The 16,249-nt window shown below is 39.5% G+C and overlaps 1 protein-coding gene across 2 annotated transcripts in view; it reads right to left on the bottom strand.

Annotated features, from left to right (window-relative positions):
* alox5.L (arachidonate 5-lipoxygenase L homeolog) overlaps positions 1 to 15,953 on the bottom strand; it is a 40,999-nt gene extending 25,046 nt beyond the window's left edge. The window contains exons 1-2 of one of the 2 annotated variants that reach the window (XM_018225374.2): positions 15,697 to 15,953; positions 3,355 to 3,553 (exon numbers count right to left, since the gene is read on the bottom strand). In XM_018225374.2, coding sequence (XP_018080863.1) covers positions 3,355 to 3,553; positions 15,697 to 15,846 — 349 coding nt within the window. In that variant the 5' untranslated portion in view covers positions 15,847 to 15,953. Of the gene's footprint in view, positions 1 to 3,354; positions 3,554 to 13,899; positions 14,080 to 15,696 lie in introns of those variants that run through there. The other variant, XM_018225375.2, reaches the window with a different exon arrangement.
* Between the last annotated feature and the right edge of the window lie 296 nt (positions 15,954 to 16,249).

Genomic DNA, 16,249 nt, shown 5'->3' with positions numbered 1-16,249 from the left:
CTCCTTCTTTTTCACAGCTTTTATAAACTAAAATACCATACCAGCATTATTTTGGGCTCATTATAATCAATGTCAACTTCATGTTTCCTTAATAAATTTAAATGTATATATTGATATCACACTCTCATTACCCCCCCCATTCGTTATTTTAAATTGTTCAGTGGTGAGCACTATATTTCCTTTAGAAATGTCTAGAGAGATATCAAAATACTTAATGAATCAGATGAAAGTGAGTGTAGGACTGGCCAGACCAGGGATGACTTTGATGTAGTTGGCCAGCTTAAATTTATTGTAATATATGGACATCCTTGTCTTGTTTAAAGTAGAGAATGTTTTTAGTAGCTGAATGCACAAAATGTCCTTAGGGGCAAATTTACTTACTTCCGAAATTGCGTCAGCGACGGCTTCGCTGACATCGCAACACATTGCCAGGCGTAGATTCGCCAGGACAAGGATAATTCACTAAAATCTGAAGTTGCGTCCAGGGTGCCGAATGCTGGCGAAGTTGCGTTAGTGTTACTGCGGCAAGCAAAACTAAGTTGCGCTAGCGTTGCCTAATTTGCATATGGCGGGAAGTTAAAGTTGAATGGATGTATATGTTGCAGCGAATACATTACATTACACAAGCCCAGGGAAACCTTAATAAAATAAAATAGAGTTGTTATATTGCCCTACCGATGAGCCCAGTGTATAGTTTATTTTCAACTATTTATCTACTCTATTGCACTTTGCCTGGCGCAAGAGGTAACGCAAGAGGTAATGTTCAGTCAAATCTCAATCTTAGTCAATTAGCGTAGTTACGTTAGTTCGCCATAGCTTCGGCTGGCGTTAGGGTGCGAAGTACCGCTAGAGCCTATCTCCTTTGCTAGCGAAGTTATGCCAGCGCCTGTTAGTAGTTTTCGCCAGTGTTAGTCACTTCACTCTTTAGTATCTTCACTCCTTATCTTAAATATATGCGTACAAATGACTCCTTTTCTTTTAGTGTATGTGTGTATCTACATATATATATCTACCTGTATATATTTACACACACACACACATATAAAAGTACCCCACTCACAGGATTTAAACGAGATGAAGATTTATTTAAATACTAAACTCCTCTTTTGGCAAACATGCTGGCTCCTATTGTGATCACATTTATGTGGTGATTAGGTGCCATAATTGTGTATTTATGCAATGTGTTCCCATGAACTGCAACTCATTGCCATGCTGCCAGGGTAAGTCATATTGGGAGCACATAATAAGAAATGTAGCAATTACACCGTGCATTAGTGCCATCTATAGACTAAGAGACTGCTTCAGTGTGCAATTTAAACCTACCCTACACACAGCACTGTCTGTGTTTGCATGTTACATTATTGACAAGCAGTCCGACAATCTGCCAGGGTCCACCTGTGGCCACTCCTTGTGTTACTGTAAAGGTGGCCATACACGGATAGATCCGCTCGTTTGGCGATGTCGCCAAACGAGCGGATCTCCCTCCGATATGCCCACCTTGAGGTGGGCAATATCGGGCTGATCCGATCGTGGGCCCTAGGGCCCAACGATCGGATCCTAGCGTTCACCAAACGGGCGGTCGGATCGCGGGACCGCATCAACGAACAGATGCGGCCGCGATCCGACGGGATTTTTAATCCCATCCGATCGAGATCTGGCCGACTTTCGGCCAGATCTCGATCGTGGGAAGCCCGTCGGGGGCCCCCATACACGGGCCAATAAGCTGCCGACACGGTCTGTCGGCAGCTTTTATCGGCCCGTGTATGGCCACCTTAACTCTGCGATTTGTCTTTTGAGTGCATTGGTGGGCAATGCCCAGATGCAGTAAGTTCAGTTACTATAATATAAAAAGGACCAGTTCAGTTACTATAATATCAAATATAATATAAAAAGGACCAGCAACATTGGGATTACTGTTTGTGTGTTTAGAAAACCATGAACAGCTAGGGGCAGATGTATCAAGGGTCGAATATCGAGGGTTAATTAACCCTCGATATTCGACTGCCGAATTAGGAATAATCGTTCGTTCGAACAATTAAATCCTTTGAATCGAACGATTCAAAGGATTTTAATTCATCGATCGAAGGATTATCGTTCGATCAGAAAAACCTTGGAAAGCCTATGGGGACCTTCCCCATAGGCTAACATTGGCTTCGGTAGGTTTTAGGTGGCGAAATAGGGGGTCGAAGAAATTTTTAAAGAGACAGTACTCCGATTATCGAATGGTCGAATATTCGAACGATTTTTAGATCGAATATTTCGATTCGAAGTCAAAGGTCGTAGTCAAAGGTCGAAGTAGAGAATTCGATGGTCGAAGTAGCCAACAAAAACCATTTGAAAATCAAATATTTTTTTCTCTATTTTCCTCTATTCCTTCACTCGAGCTTAGTGAATGGGCCCCCTAATGTTAATCATCATTTGGACTTTTCTGAAGTCCTTGTGAAGGATCTGATTGAATATTGAAAGGTCACATTGACTGTTCATGCTTTTCTAAACTCATGAGGGCTCAGTTCGTTAAAATCTTGTGAAGACAAACCTTAAGGCAAGAGGAGTTGAAAGGGTGTGGCCTTTGAAGGGTGTGTGGCCTAATGGTCACAATTGAAAGCTGCTGCATACATTTGTGCACAAGTTGCACAACAATATACATATTGGCCTCTGGTAATGACCTAGATGTGTATGAGATATTGCATTGCTTTGAACAAATATGTAGAAAATACTCATACTATATGATATATTTGAATGTAAAACCTTATCTACATGTCTATTTACATGTTCTACTAACCAATAATCTTAACATAAAACCTATGAAACCTGTCAAGCTCTGGCAACATATCTGTCTGTCTATAAATCTAATCTATCTACCTATTCATTTCATTTATTAACCACCAGTCACTTCTATAGAGAAGAGTAGTTAGAATGTCCCATCCCACACTTGATCTGTCTGTTCATGGTCTGCTTGGCCTTCTATCTATTTATCTATTTCACCTATCCCATTTCTACAATAGTGAAGCTACAAGGCCTTGTCCCCACTCTGTTGGTTGCAAACACAGTATTAGCTTTCTCAACTATTTTACCTACCAAGGAACTTTCTTTTGTTTGAATAAATTATTCTTCAAACATTGCATTTTTATGCTTTTGGCCAGGATTGACTAGTGCTCAGCATGCTGCCATAGCAAAACACAAGTGTGCACCCCTCCTACAGCAAAATACTCTGCAGCATACTGTATCTGCACACTCATGTGCTAAAATCTCTTTGCAGTAGTGAGCTAGCCAACATCTCCCAGTCCTTTATCCCAGTTTGATCTCAGTACAGCAAGCAGCAGTGATAACTCTATTCCGTTACATGGTACTAACCTTTTCCTTCTCGAAGAACTACCTCCTTGTCATTGGTGATCCAACTATAGCATGGAAACTCAAGATAATCTCCTGATGGTGTTTTGACAGTTATATGTCTGCAGTACCAGTCATCTTTGTACCAGTATTTGTGTTTCTCAAGCTTTAACAGCTGAACGTCACCAATGTCTTCTGATTCTGTGATATCATAGGAATCAATCTAAAAGAGAAGTTGGGGCACAGAGTCAATGTTAAAAACCAAACTTCTACATCTGGCGGTATGAATGAATTTTATTTCAGCCCAGTACATTCCAAATTTCCATTCAAACATAAATAAAAAGGCAGGAAGGTGGTTTCGATTTACGGGTCAGACTAATAATAAAGCAGATTTAGGTGGGAAGTCTCAGAAAGGCTTCTTCTAGCTGCAAAGGGTAATGTAGTCTGTTGGTGGAATGATTTGTTGTAGATTTCATACCTTCATTATGATGAGAACAGGAAACAGAGAGTTAGGGTCCCTTTAGCTGGGTTTTATTTAGTGCTACTCCAGGCCCCCTTCTCCCACGTTTGCTGCATGTGCAGAGGCCTGTCTATCTGCTGGACAAGCATGGACGCCCCCTCAGATGCTGGATTGATCAATTAGTATCTGGTGGCAGGCCAGGAGGATTTTAATTTTTGTGATTTTTTTTATTTGCCATATAGACATCTATGGGCTGCCCCCCTAAAGCTGCAGTCCTAGGCATGGGCTCATGGGTGCCTATATGGTAGATACGGTCCTGGGGTTTTGCTTGAATAGAGCCAGTTACGCTTAAAATAAAGCTTTTTTTTAGCATACATTGTATTATATTCTTTATAAATACAGTACTAATATATTATATGGAGATATAGTATATATAAAAAGAGAAGACTCTGTAAGAGAAGCTCTGCAGAACATGTTAGAATTCAAATAATGACAATAACATCAACAATAATAATAATAGTTCAGGCAACCCATGATGCAGCTATAATGTCCTAGTGTTTGTCATAGTATTTTCAGATCTGTAAACTGCTTTGTAAAAACTTGATTACCACATGAAATACCCGAAGATGAATACATCTCAAGATAGAGCGCAAGATTGAGTTGGAGAAAACCCCTCATAGTATGCCCCTAGAAACACACACATTTCCCATGCTTTCCACGCTAACTCGCACAAGCCAAAAACTATCGGAAGTACTTTGAGCTTGCATGTGTGAAAAAAATTAACATGTACGGTAAGCAATGAAGATAATCTCTGTGGAAAATCAGTAATTTCATTATCAACTGAGAACATCTTTGAAAATGTATTGAGATACCACACTTCTGCACATCCCTCCTACCTTCTGAATATTTTTCACAAATACAGTATATCATTTTTTGATGTACTGTGTTAGTTTTTTGTTTTTCATTATAGTTATATTATGACTCCTGATTTATATGCCGCAATGTTTAATAGAAAATCCTGGAAAGTCATGGAAATTACTCTGGCTACATTTTGTAAACTACTTCCATTTTTTATTGGCCACTAATCATGAACTCATGCAAAATGTAGCTTAGCATTTCATGTAAAACTTTACTTCTAGGTGTGTGCATATGCAAAACTGCATTGAATTATGGAATCCATATTATTTCAATTCAGGCTGATTGCCAATTTCTGTCCCTCAAGTGCCACTCAAGCAGTGGTGTACAGTGTCGGACTGGGATGCCAGAGGCCCACCAGAAACCCTTAGGCCATAGGCCCACTTTACAAACTATTATTCCTCCTCTACTCATTCAACCTTTTTTTCTTCTAGTCTTTTATCTGTACATACTATACTCTATTCGTCCATTATTAAGCCTCATCATGAAATAGGCCAAATGGTTAGAAGCAAGAGGGCACCTGGGCCCACCGGGAATTTTCCTGGTATCCCTGTGGGCCAGTCCGACACTGGTGGTGTAACTACAGAGGAAGCAGTCCCTGCAATCGCAGGAGGGGCAGGAGTGTAGAGGGCCCAGTGAAGCCCTAATTATTGAGCAATTTTCATATATCTAGAATAGGCCAACATATAAATATTTTAGGTCCCTAAATTGGATTTGTTGTGGGGCCCAGTAACATCTGGTTACGCCACTGCACTCAAGTATAACTTTAAAGACAGGAAGGTGGTCCTGCTTTAGAGGTAAACCACCGTGAGTCAAGCTAATGATGATAAAGTACTCTTAGGGGCCCATTTACTTAGTTTGAGTGAAGGAATAGAGGAAAAAAAGTTCGAATTTCGAATGGTCGAATATGGCTACTTCGACCATCGAATGGGCTACGACCTTCAACTTCGAATCGAACGATTCAAACTAAAAATCGTTCGCCGATTCGACCATTCGATAGTCGAAGTACTGTCTCTTTAAAAAAATTCTTCAACCCCCTAGTTCGCCACCTAAAACCTACCGAGGCCAATGTTAGCCTATGGGGAAGGTCCCCTTCGACTTCGACGGTCGACTTCGACGGTCGAATATCGAGGGTTAATTAACCCTCGATATTCGACCCTAGGTAAATGTGCCCCTTAGACTTGTTTACTATGATACACAGTGGAGGTTTTGAAGGGTAAGGTGCACACAATTGCATACTTTTGAGATATGTACAACAAGGAATGAATCTGTGCTCCTTGCTAATGTGAGTTGGGTTCTGTGACTTGCAGAGCAGTGTGCTCAAAGGCACAAGGGTGCCCTGTATTGAATACCCACCCCAAGCAGTCATTGGGCTATATTTATCAAAGAGTGAAGTTAGAGATCACCACAGTCCTCTACAGTGAAATTCCTCCACTCTCCATTCATTTCTATGGAATTTTTAAAAGAGTACTTATCAATGGATGAGAGTTCATCCTAAATACGCCTTTCAAAATCTCATAGAAATGAATGGAAAATGGCAGAATTTCACACTAGCAGACTGTGGCGATCTTTAACTTCACTCTTTGATAAATATGCCCCTTATGTTCAGGATTCAAGAAGGAGTTGGGTCCCAAGAACTCCTACCTTGAACCTAATGAATGACTTGTAAGGAAGACACCACAACACTGCCGGAGCAAGGGTAGGCAGAAGAGGCATGTGACTAGGGCGCAAAGCCCAGCACTGCACCACAAGAGTCAGGTTCATCATGAACAAAAGTTACACTGCAGTTTGCATCTTCTTTTTACACCCCCTTCAAAGATAAATTAGACTTCTTGTCTCAGAAGGGCTTCCCCTTTGTGAAACCTACATTAGGCTGTGGTGTAAGATTTGTTGCTAACTCCCAGTGATACCAGTACACAAGGGATTACACAAGGGATTAGTCAGAATAATAGAATACTAGTACTGTACGGGTATTGGAGATACCGTCACCGTGAGCTCTACAAATAGTGGACGTTTGTTGTTCGTTAGCTGAGAACTTTTCAGACCATGTGTGGATTGTCCCCACATTTTTTGTACCATGGCGATACTTCATTTAGTAGATTGGACAGTTTAGATGATTTCTGTTGGCTAACGATAATATCTCTGCATGTATTGCCTCTCTGACAATATCTCTGACAATATCAGTAATATTTTTCGGACATAACTTTCATATGATTGCTGTCTGTCAATTAATGGCCTGAACATCGTCTCATTTGTTCTTTTTACTACTTTATTTAATCTGAAAGGTTAGTTGTAGGTCAGAAGACCGTTCATCGGACATAAGGATAAAATCTGCATGTCTATGGCTAGCTTTAGACATCCCATACATCCACAGCTTGAAAAAAAATCTTGGTTCATCTCTCTCTCATCTATAATCAAAATACGAAGTGTAAAATTATCACAGTAATGTCTCTATGGACAGGAATATGAGCACTGCCTCTGTTAATATAAGCTTGAGCTGGAAAAGGTTAATTAGTGTTTAACACCAAACCATCCAAGAGCAATAAATATATTCTATGTTCTAGTTCCTGCAATTGCTATGGGCAAACCAGCATAATAAACGGGAAATTACTTTTTCACCCCCCCACACACTAATGTATAGTATCAGATCAATAATTTACAGACAAGTTTTCTATTTATGAATTTATAATTTGAACTTCATTTTATTTATAATTTTAAGCCTGGTGGTACATTCAGTATGTGGGTGCTATGAGAAGGTGGCTTTTCTTGCTTAAACCTGTTTAAAGGGAATGCGCCCACTAGAATCCTACTTTTTATCACCCAGACACGAGTTTAAAATTGTCAATCATGTATTGCCTGCTCTTCGTTTATACCTTATAGGCATAGATGTGGGGTAGGCAATTTCTTTTCACTTTTAACTCACTGCACCTCACATTGCCCCTCCCTCCTCACCATCTAATTGTGTAGCCAGTGTATCAGGTGCCCCATTTTGGCTCAAAAACAGGAATTTGGCATGATGCAAAGCTTGCCTTAGTAACAGTGTCCACTACATGGGGCCGAGCTGTTTGCTGTGATTGTCAATTCTAAGACTAAAATAAACAAGATTGAAATAGTTTACATAGTGTAAATAAAAATTATTTTGCCTGACTAACATTATATCATAGGATTTGGAATTGTTTCTTTGGGTTCTAGGTCCCTTTTAATCACATTTATTTTAAGACCAAAGGTCCACAGGGTTCCCGGCAATTTTACTGTTATCAGTATAAGTCTTAAAATTGCCAAATTTCTCAAATAAAATTCAATAATATCAAATGAAAAATTATCATTGGTCAGCACCCAAGTCTCAACCACCCCACCCCATAAAGCATAATCCTGGCTGAGTTGGCAACCTATTGGCACATGTATGGAACCAAAACCACCCCTATGCCTGCAAATGATGTGTGATTGGGGCACACAGAGATATTCTTGAAAGCTAAATGAGAACTAAAGCTAAATAGATCCTGTAGTATCAGCTACTGCGACAAACGTAACCTCACTACTACAAAGATAGCCCAACAAGATCAGATTAATTACTTATCATTACTGGGCTGATGAAATAAGTTGTTATAAAATACAGTATTTCTACCCATATTCTTTTTTTATGCTTCAGCATTAATTTAATGCAAACAGAGTAGGATAGAGGGAATACATCATTGCCTCTTAATCTAAATCAGTGTGCTAAAAACAGAAATGCAGAAATTCTGAAAGGAAATGGATGTGGCTTTCAAGTAATAAAGTTGAGTTAGCATTTTTATAAATAAACACTTTTTAAAAAGTTTTATTGCCATATTTTTGTTATACCTAAGGATATGACAAATGCACAATATCAAGTACTTTAGCAGCTGAACGAATTTCAGTTTGTACATTTGATATACATAAATGTTCACTCAACATTTTGGTAACCCCAGTAAATCAATTTTTATTCCCTTGGCCAATGCTCCTTTTAGGAAAAAAACACACCAGCCTGGGGTAAAACAAATGCAGCCCCATGAGACAAGTTTCCCAGGTGTCTCTAGGAAGGAATTACAGTGGAGTAAAATAGAAAAATGTTACTGTTCTCTAGCCAAGGACACCAGGGAATAAGGTAAGATGTCTGCATAGGACTTGTTAGTTACTTCCCAAGGTTGGTGCAGTTGTTCCTAAAGGTAACATAGGCCCAGGGAAAACACTTAATGTGACATATCTACAGTATAGTAATAAGCTAAATCAACTGGACTTGCTGTATTTTCTTTTTCCTAGTCATCCGAATGGCTTTCTCAATTCAGAGGGACCTGTACAAAAATATTTGTGGTTATATTTCCCGGAAACTTACTTCAACCAGCATATGGGGTCAGAGACCTCATGGAGGCAATGTGTAGATTGTATTAGCATGATTGGAGCTATAGATGTTATTAAACCATCCAGGGAGAGGTGCCAAAACAGCATTGTATGTGGCAGACTATATGTGTTGTTGAGGCTTCAGTGGTTGTGATAATACCTACAACTGGGATGCTTTTGGGAGCAATTGCAAAGTTCAAACCCTTGGCCAGGACTTCTATCTCCGGATGGGTGAGAGCCCTGTCAGACAGATTCTTTGCCACTTTTTTGTTTTCCTGGGCCCCAGTTTCTTCATTTCATCTCCAGGTTCATTTCTTCTCTTTTTGGCTCTTCCCAGAACAGGATGCCAGAATGGAAAACGTTTTCTGTTGCCTCTTCTTGCCCTTATTGTGCTGCAATAGCTGTGGTTCTTTGGTGAATCCCACCACTCTTTCCCAGACTGCGGTGGGTAATTGCGAGGTCAGGCTCCTTTCTAGCTGAGTGATTATATGTTTTATGGCATCAACTGTAAAATGGGTCTGTTCTTATACGTTCATTTGTTACAATGTTGTTTTAGCACCTCTCCCTGGACGGTTTAATAACATCTATAGCTCTAATCAACACCTTGCCTCTGTGAGGTCACTGATTCTATGCTGGTTTTACTAAACAGATTATGCTGATTGAACTAAGATTCCAGGATATATAACCACAATTATTTTGTACAGGTCATTCTGAATTGAGAAAGACAGTTAATGACTAGCGAAGCATCTTCAAGGAAAAAGAAAATACAGCAAGTCCAGTTGATTCGGCTTATTACTATAGATATACCATGACTTGGATGAGAGAGACACTTAATGGGTAATTTATGACCCCCGGGGGTCAAGAGCACTAAGAGCACTAATGGCCACAAGAGTGCACATCACAGCATGTGCATCCAGGGATCAGTGAAGTGTGTAGCAGCAGGAGGGAACAACGAGCCCTGCCTTTGGCCAAGTGGTAGAGATTTGGCCCTAATTCAGGCTGCACCACCCCCCTCTTGGTGATTTGGCCCCCATCTTCCTGTACAAGAAAGATAAGAGCAGAGGTTGGAGGCACTGGGGAGGAGAGACCCTGTTCAGAGAGCCCCTACTCTGGCAGAGGCATTGCCTGGAGTACTAATACCAACCCTGACATATTTTATGGCACTAACGGGGGAATGTAATAAAAATCGCTAACGGAAAAACTATTCTCAATGCGAAAAGTTATGCCTTTGCGAGAACAAATTTTGCTTTGTGCGAATTTAATATAGCTTTTGCGAGCCCGGAAACTGCTTAGCGACCACTTCCGACAGTGAAAGACCGTTTGCGAATTTTATAGTTTGCGCCAATGCGCAGTCAATGTAATAAAACTTCTTACTGAAAAAGTCGTTATGTTTGCTCCAAAAGATTACGACACCTTCAAGCACTTCTTATGAGTGCGCAATTAAAATTCGCAATGCGCAATTAAAATTCGCAATGCAATAACATTTTAAGGAACAATATTACATTGCAAGATGTGGATTTTTAGTCTTATTGGTGCAAATTGTTTTGCTCTTTGCGACTTTTATTACATTCCCCTGTAAATCTATTACATTTACTGAACTATTAACTCAGGGGGTCTGTGCCTGAGATGATAGCTTAATGTTTTCTTAGCAGCTTTTGAGACACAACAATATATCTCTTGCCCAAAGAAATGCAAAACTCTGTAAGACAGCTACAATTCCTTCTGTACATTTCATATAAATAGCTTACAGTTTTAGTGCACTTTTTTTCCCATGGACCTCTAACTACACTCATTTCTGCACAACAAATACATTAGCGGCCATCAGGTACCCAGTCAACAACTTTTTATAGCTTGGTATCATATACAAGAATAACCTGTGGAGAGGATGAACATCAGGGCTGGGTTGCCTAACTATGCTTATTTCTGAATTTAGTCCAAATTTTTTTGGGGAATCCTACATCTAAAACTATACATAATACTCTAGATAAAATCTAACCAGTTACTGACCATTTAAGTGGCAGAAAAAGCCATTAATTCCTGCTTAAAGAATCTCTTCCAAGGCACACTAAGCTACTAATAGCTGGCTTTTCTTCCACCTTTACTATACTGCTTGCTAGAGTTCATATCATATCATTTCAGTTGAAGTTAGAACTTCTTCCACAGTCACAGCTATTAGTCCAAGACAAGTGCAAAATGATAAGCCTCCAATCAAAGCAGTTCCTTAATCCAACCTCCTTTTACCAATCTCCCTAAAATGAGAGATATTGCATTTTTTTTAAAATGGTGGTTATTTAACTTTATGTGTCACTTTTATGTATTGCATACACGCATATACATACTTGTAAATGCATGGGTGCAGAGAATTTGAATTTCTTGTTACAACTCTGATGCAATAGTGAAAGTGGAAACTCCCCCAATCACACCATGATTTTAAGACAAACCATTGGATTCTGCATTATCTGTGCCCATGCAAGGACTTGCTTCTGAATTTATATGTGGACACAACATAGAATTTCTGCAGCAAGCAAGTAACATCATATACAATGTTGATGGCCTATTTACCAAAATTTTAATCTGTGTAGTTTTAGAGGTTTTTTTCAACCATGCTAAATTCACATTTAGAAAACCCACAAAAGTCTACTTATTTATTAAAAGATCCAAACATAAAAAGCATGATTGAATAAAAACGCAGAACGAATCTGAATAATAATATGAAAATCTCCAAAGCCTTATTTTTGTAAGAATTTTTGTGTAATTACAAACACCCCCCCCCCAAAAAAGCTCAAAGCAAAGAAAGATTTTAGAATCGGACATGCTCCCATTGTCTTCTACATGACCTTGCCAGCTTTTAGATGAAGTTTTATATTAGAGCTTTTTGTGTTTTACACTTATTTATAATTTTTTTGTAGTTTAGAGTAATTAAATGATTTTAAAGCTAAAATGTTTAAATATGGGAAACTAAATAATACATATGTAAATCGGCCCCTATGTCTTTAATTTCCTTTTTTTTCAACAAAAGCTGGAGGGCTGCATGTTGCACATTATAGAGCAGATATCCCTTTACATACACTTCAAGGCAAAAGTACAGTATATTGAAAATGCATTGAGATATATAGTATTTATTATTGTTTTTTTCAATTGTGCAATAAAAATGAAATAAACACTAAGCAATGATTGTAAAATTGATCAGAGTGCTTTTCTCATACTTTTGCAGTTTACATTCATTAACTTTCTTCTTTTTTCAATTGAATTTTTATTTTTTTCCAATTATAAACGGTTTCTATTTGGGTTCACTTTTTTTTCGCTCTGAGCTACTGTGCCTTACCTGGGCCTCAATACACACGTGTGGTGACTCTGGTGGGCATGTGGTGGTTCCTTCTGGGGTACACGCCTGTGTGCAGTCACTGCTCCCTGATAGTTATGACACTGATGAGCACCATGCACCACTATTTCTGGCTGCTGCTCTAGCTACTCATAGGGCTGCTAGTGCACAGAATGTCCAAAAGCCACAAAGATGTGAAAGGATGCAAGATTGCTACAATTTTGGGTTTCACAACATCATTTTTCACAACAAACTCTTTTTCCTTTCCCTGCCTTGGTGTCTACTATATCCTGTACTGACTTGGAGAATTGGAGAAAAGAAGTATAAGTGGGGGCAGGGGCCTTGCGCCAATGTGTCGAGTTGATAAACGAGTTACCAGGGCCGCAAATATGGCACTCCTGATAAATTTAAGAGCCGTATTGCGCTCCCTGCGCCAGCATCCTGGACCTGGACCCCCATTGTGGACCCCCTCTGGCACAAAATCTTGGAAAGTGTCTACAACACTCACATGCTCAGTGGGCTCTGAGCAGCTGTTGAGAAGCTAAGCTTAAGGGTCGTCACTAATTATCAAGCAGAAAATGAGGTTGACCTGTAATATAAGCTGATGCTACAGGTCTGATTATTAAATTCTGATGCTAGTTGCAATGGTTTCTGTGCTGCCATGTAGTAATTGTCTGGATTAATTACTAATCAGCCTTATATTGTGACATTTCTATTCTATGTGTACTGTATATTGTTGGTCCCTAAGCTCAGTAAATGACAGCAGCACAGAGCATGTGCAGTGAATCAGCAGAAAAGAAGATGGGGAGCTACTGGGGCATCTTTGGAGATACAGATCTTCCCTGCTAAAGGGCTGTGGTTGCCTTGGGCTGCTACAGAAGCCAAAACATAATGTACAACATTTCTAGCCTACTTCTTTAGTTAGCCGTTAGTTCTCCTTTAAGAGATTGTTGGTTGCTGTTTTTTTTTTTTTGCACTAACACAAAATGGAACCTACCATGCTAATACATCTATGGGATTTATGATTGTTCTGGAATTTGGAACACACATTGAAAAAATTATTAAACTCAGAATACCAAATAGTTGCCACCAATAAGGATTTATGCAATTTACTATCAAGTACAAACTACTGTTTATTACAGTAGTAACATTGTAACCACACATTGTTAGTATCTAAAATCTTGCAATAAATTCGTTTTTGGCACATAGCATCTCAATAACATATTTGTACATATCATTTGGACTAAATGCAGGCATTAAATAGGGGCTTCCTTGCAACTGTGTGAGCTGCTCCTTATACACCTCTGCAATTAATGCCAGATCTTTAATTCAGACAGATTACAGACTGCCACTGGTACACTGGCATAAGTGTTTGCACCTAAAAGGCACAATTTTGCCCTCCTTTGTATACCAGCATTTAAGCCTGAAACAATAGTAAATTACCTTTCTGTTCCCACTGCATAAGGATGAAACATCTGATAAGCATTAGCAATCCTTCTTTAATAGATACACTTACCGCTCCTCTTTCAAAATCATTGTAGAAGGCTTTATCAAGAAGATGCTTCTCACTGCACTTTTTGGAACCCATAAGTGTAAGGTAAACATAATCATCCGTGCCAGCAAACCACTGGCTGCCCGTGGTCACAGTTACTGTATAAGACGGCATTCTGTCTCAGTTAACTGATCACTTGTTAACTCACTGAGAAATGCAGGTCCTATAAAGTAACCTTCAGAGCCAGTATATCTTATATATAAATTTGCTGGTGGCAAAGGCACTCCCCCAGCTCTTCAAATGGCTCTTGCAATACAGCCTTGTGTTTAAGTGATAATAGTCAGCCCCCTCTGACTACACACTGATTCACTGTTTATATGACTAGTCCTTCCTAGTGACAGTATATACAAGCCCAGTGCAGGATGAATACAATGCACCACTATTGCTGGCTGCTGCTCTAGGCACTCATAGGTCTGCCAGTGCAGGGAAGGACCAGTAGCCACAAAGACCATGAAGGGATGTAAGGGAGACAACATTGCAATAACTTTTGGTTGCACAACAACATTCAGACAAACCCTTGTCTTATCCTGTGCTGCTTTGGAGAAGAGAAGGGTATAGGTATGAAATCAATAGGCAAAACAGAGAAGAATGTCAATATGTCACAGGAAAAGACAAAAGAGAAAGATCAGAGAAATTTTATGAGAAATGAGATTGCAAATTGAAAAAAGAAAAGAAAGGCAAAGAGGAAAGTAGAAAGAATAGTATATAGCCTTTTGATCAGCTTACTACCACATCAAAAGGGGTAAAAATCTTAATGATACCAAAACATCCATGCTTAATAAAGACCCATGATGGCTCCAAAGGTCACTGTGTGCCAATATTTCAATAAATGCAATTTATTTTATTCTGTAGTGCTGCCAGTGGAATATATGGGCAACAATTAATCAGAACCAAAATTGCAACCGTCGGTCAAGCTTGTACCACAAACTAGGTCTGGAATTATGAGTGGGCACAAGAGGCACATGCCCAGAGTGCAACAGTGGGGGGTGCTAGGCAAGTACCTCTTCTGTGCCTACCCCTAGTCTGCGACATTGTTACCCACCATTTTCTGGTCCATCCATGGCTGCTTCCATTTGTGCGCACATATATGGGAGGGGCAGGGGGTGCAAGGTGGCCAACTGTGTTGCCTAGGGTGCCCAGCTGGCATGGACTGTCACTGCCACAAACACACTAATATTCGAATACTCTAAGTACAGTAACTGACAGCAAGAAGCCAGACATTTCATTATTCTACTTGCAGTAGATTAATCAAAGCTAAATTATTTTATTGGTTGATTTTTTCCTGCACTAGCACAAAATGGCACCTCCTGGTTTTCTTGAACCTCCTGGTGCTAATACACATAATATGGGATCTCCTGTGTTATCGAATTTGGAGCACCTCTAAAAAAACTACGTTTAAATGACCCAATAGGATGGCCACCAATATGAATCCAATCAGCTAGTTACCATTGAGCACAAACTATTATTTTATTATTCCAAAAAATATAACTACACATTGTTAGTATGTAAAATCTTGAAACAAAGTTGTTTTTAGCATACAATAACATATTTGTACATATGGACTATGGAGCAAGTTACCGACTACCACTTGTACAGGCACAAATGCTACTTGTGAAAGGACACAATTTTTCACTCCTTTGTATTCCAGCATTTGAGCCTGATGTAGTAGTAAATGACCTGTTATATATCCTCTGCATAAGGAGGAAACCTCTAAAAAAGTTATGAAAGTATTAGCAATTCTTCCTTAATGGATACACTTACCGCTCCTCTTTCGAAATCATTGTAGAAGGCTTTATCAAGAAGATGCTTCTCACTGCATCCTTTGGAACCTATAAGTGTAAGGTAAATATAATCATCTGTGCCAGCAAACCACTGGCTGCCCGTGGTCACTGTTACTGTATAAGACGGCATTCTGTCTCAGTTAACCGATCACTTGTTAACTCACTGAGAAATGCAGGTCCTATAAAGTAACCTTTCAGAGCCAGAAGATCTTTATACAAATTTGCAGAAGGGCACAGGCACTCCCCCAGCTCTTCTAATGGCTCTTGCAATTCAGCCTTGCATTTCAATGCTTCCTCTTTTTATTTTTTAACTGTATCGCTGAAAGCTGTGAAGAGACAATGGCTCGATTTGTCAATTGCTTTGACTTTTATCATTTCCTGAACAGAAGTGTTTCTAGAAAAATTGTGCTGTTCAAGTATTGGTGTGTCTCAAAAGGGAAAGAATACATCTACAAGCAGGACTGGAACTAGGGGTAGGCAGAATTGGCGTGTGCCTAGGGCGTAATGAAGTGGGGACACCAAGCATGTACTGT

This window comes from Xenopus laevis, chromosome 7L (genome assembly GCF_017654675.1).
Source record: "Xenopus laevis strain J_2021 chromosome 7L, Xenopus_laevis_v10.1, whole genome shotgun sequence".
NCBI classification, from domain to species: domain Eukaryota; kingdom Metazoa; phylum Chordata; class Amphibia; order Anura; family Pipidae; genus Xenopus; species Xenopus laevis.
Note: the sequence above shows the minus strand (reverse complement) of the source record. Positions and strands in the feature narration are given on the sequence as shown.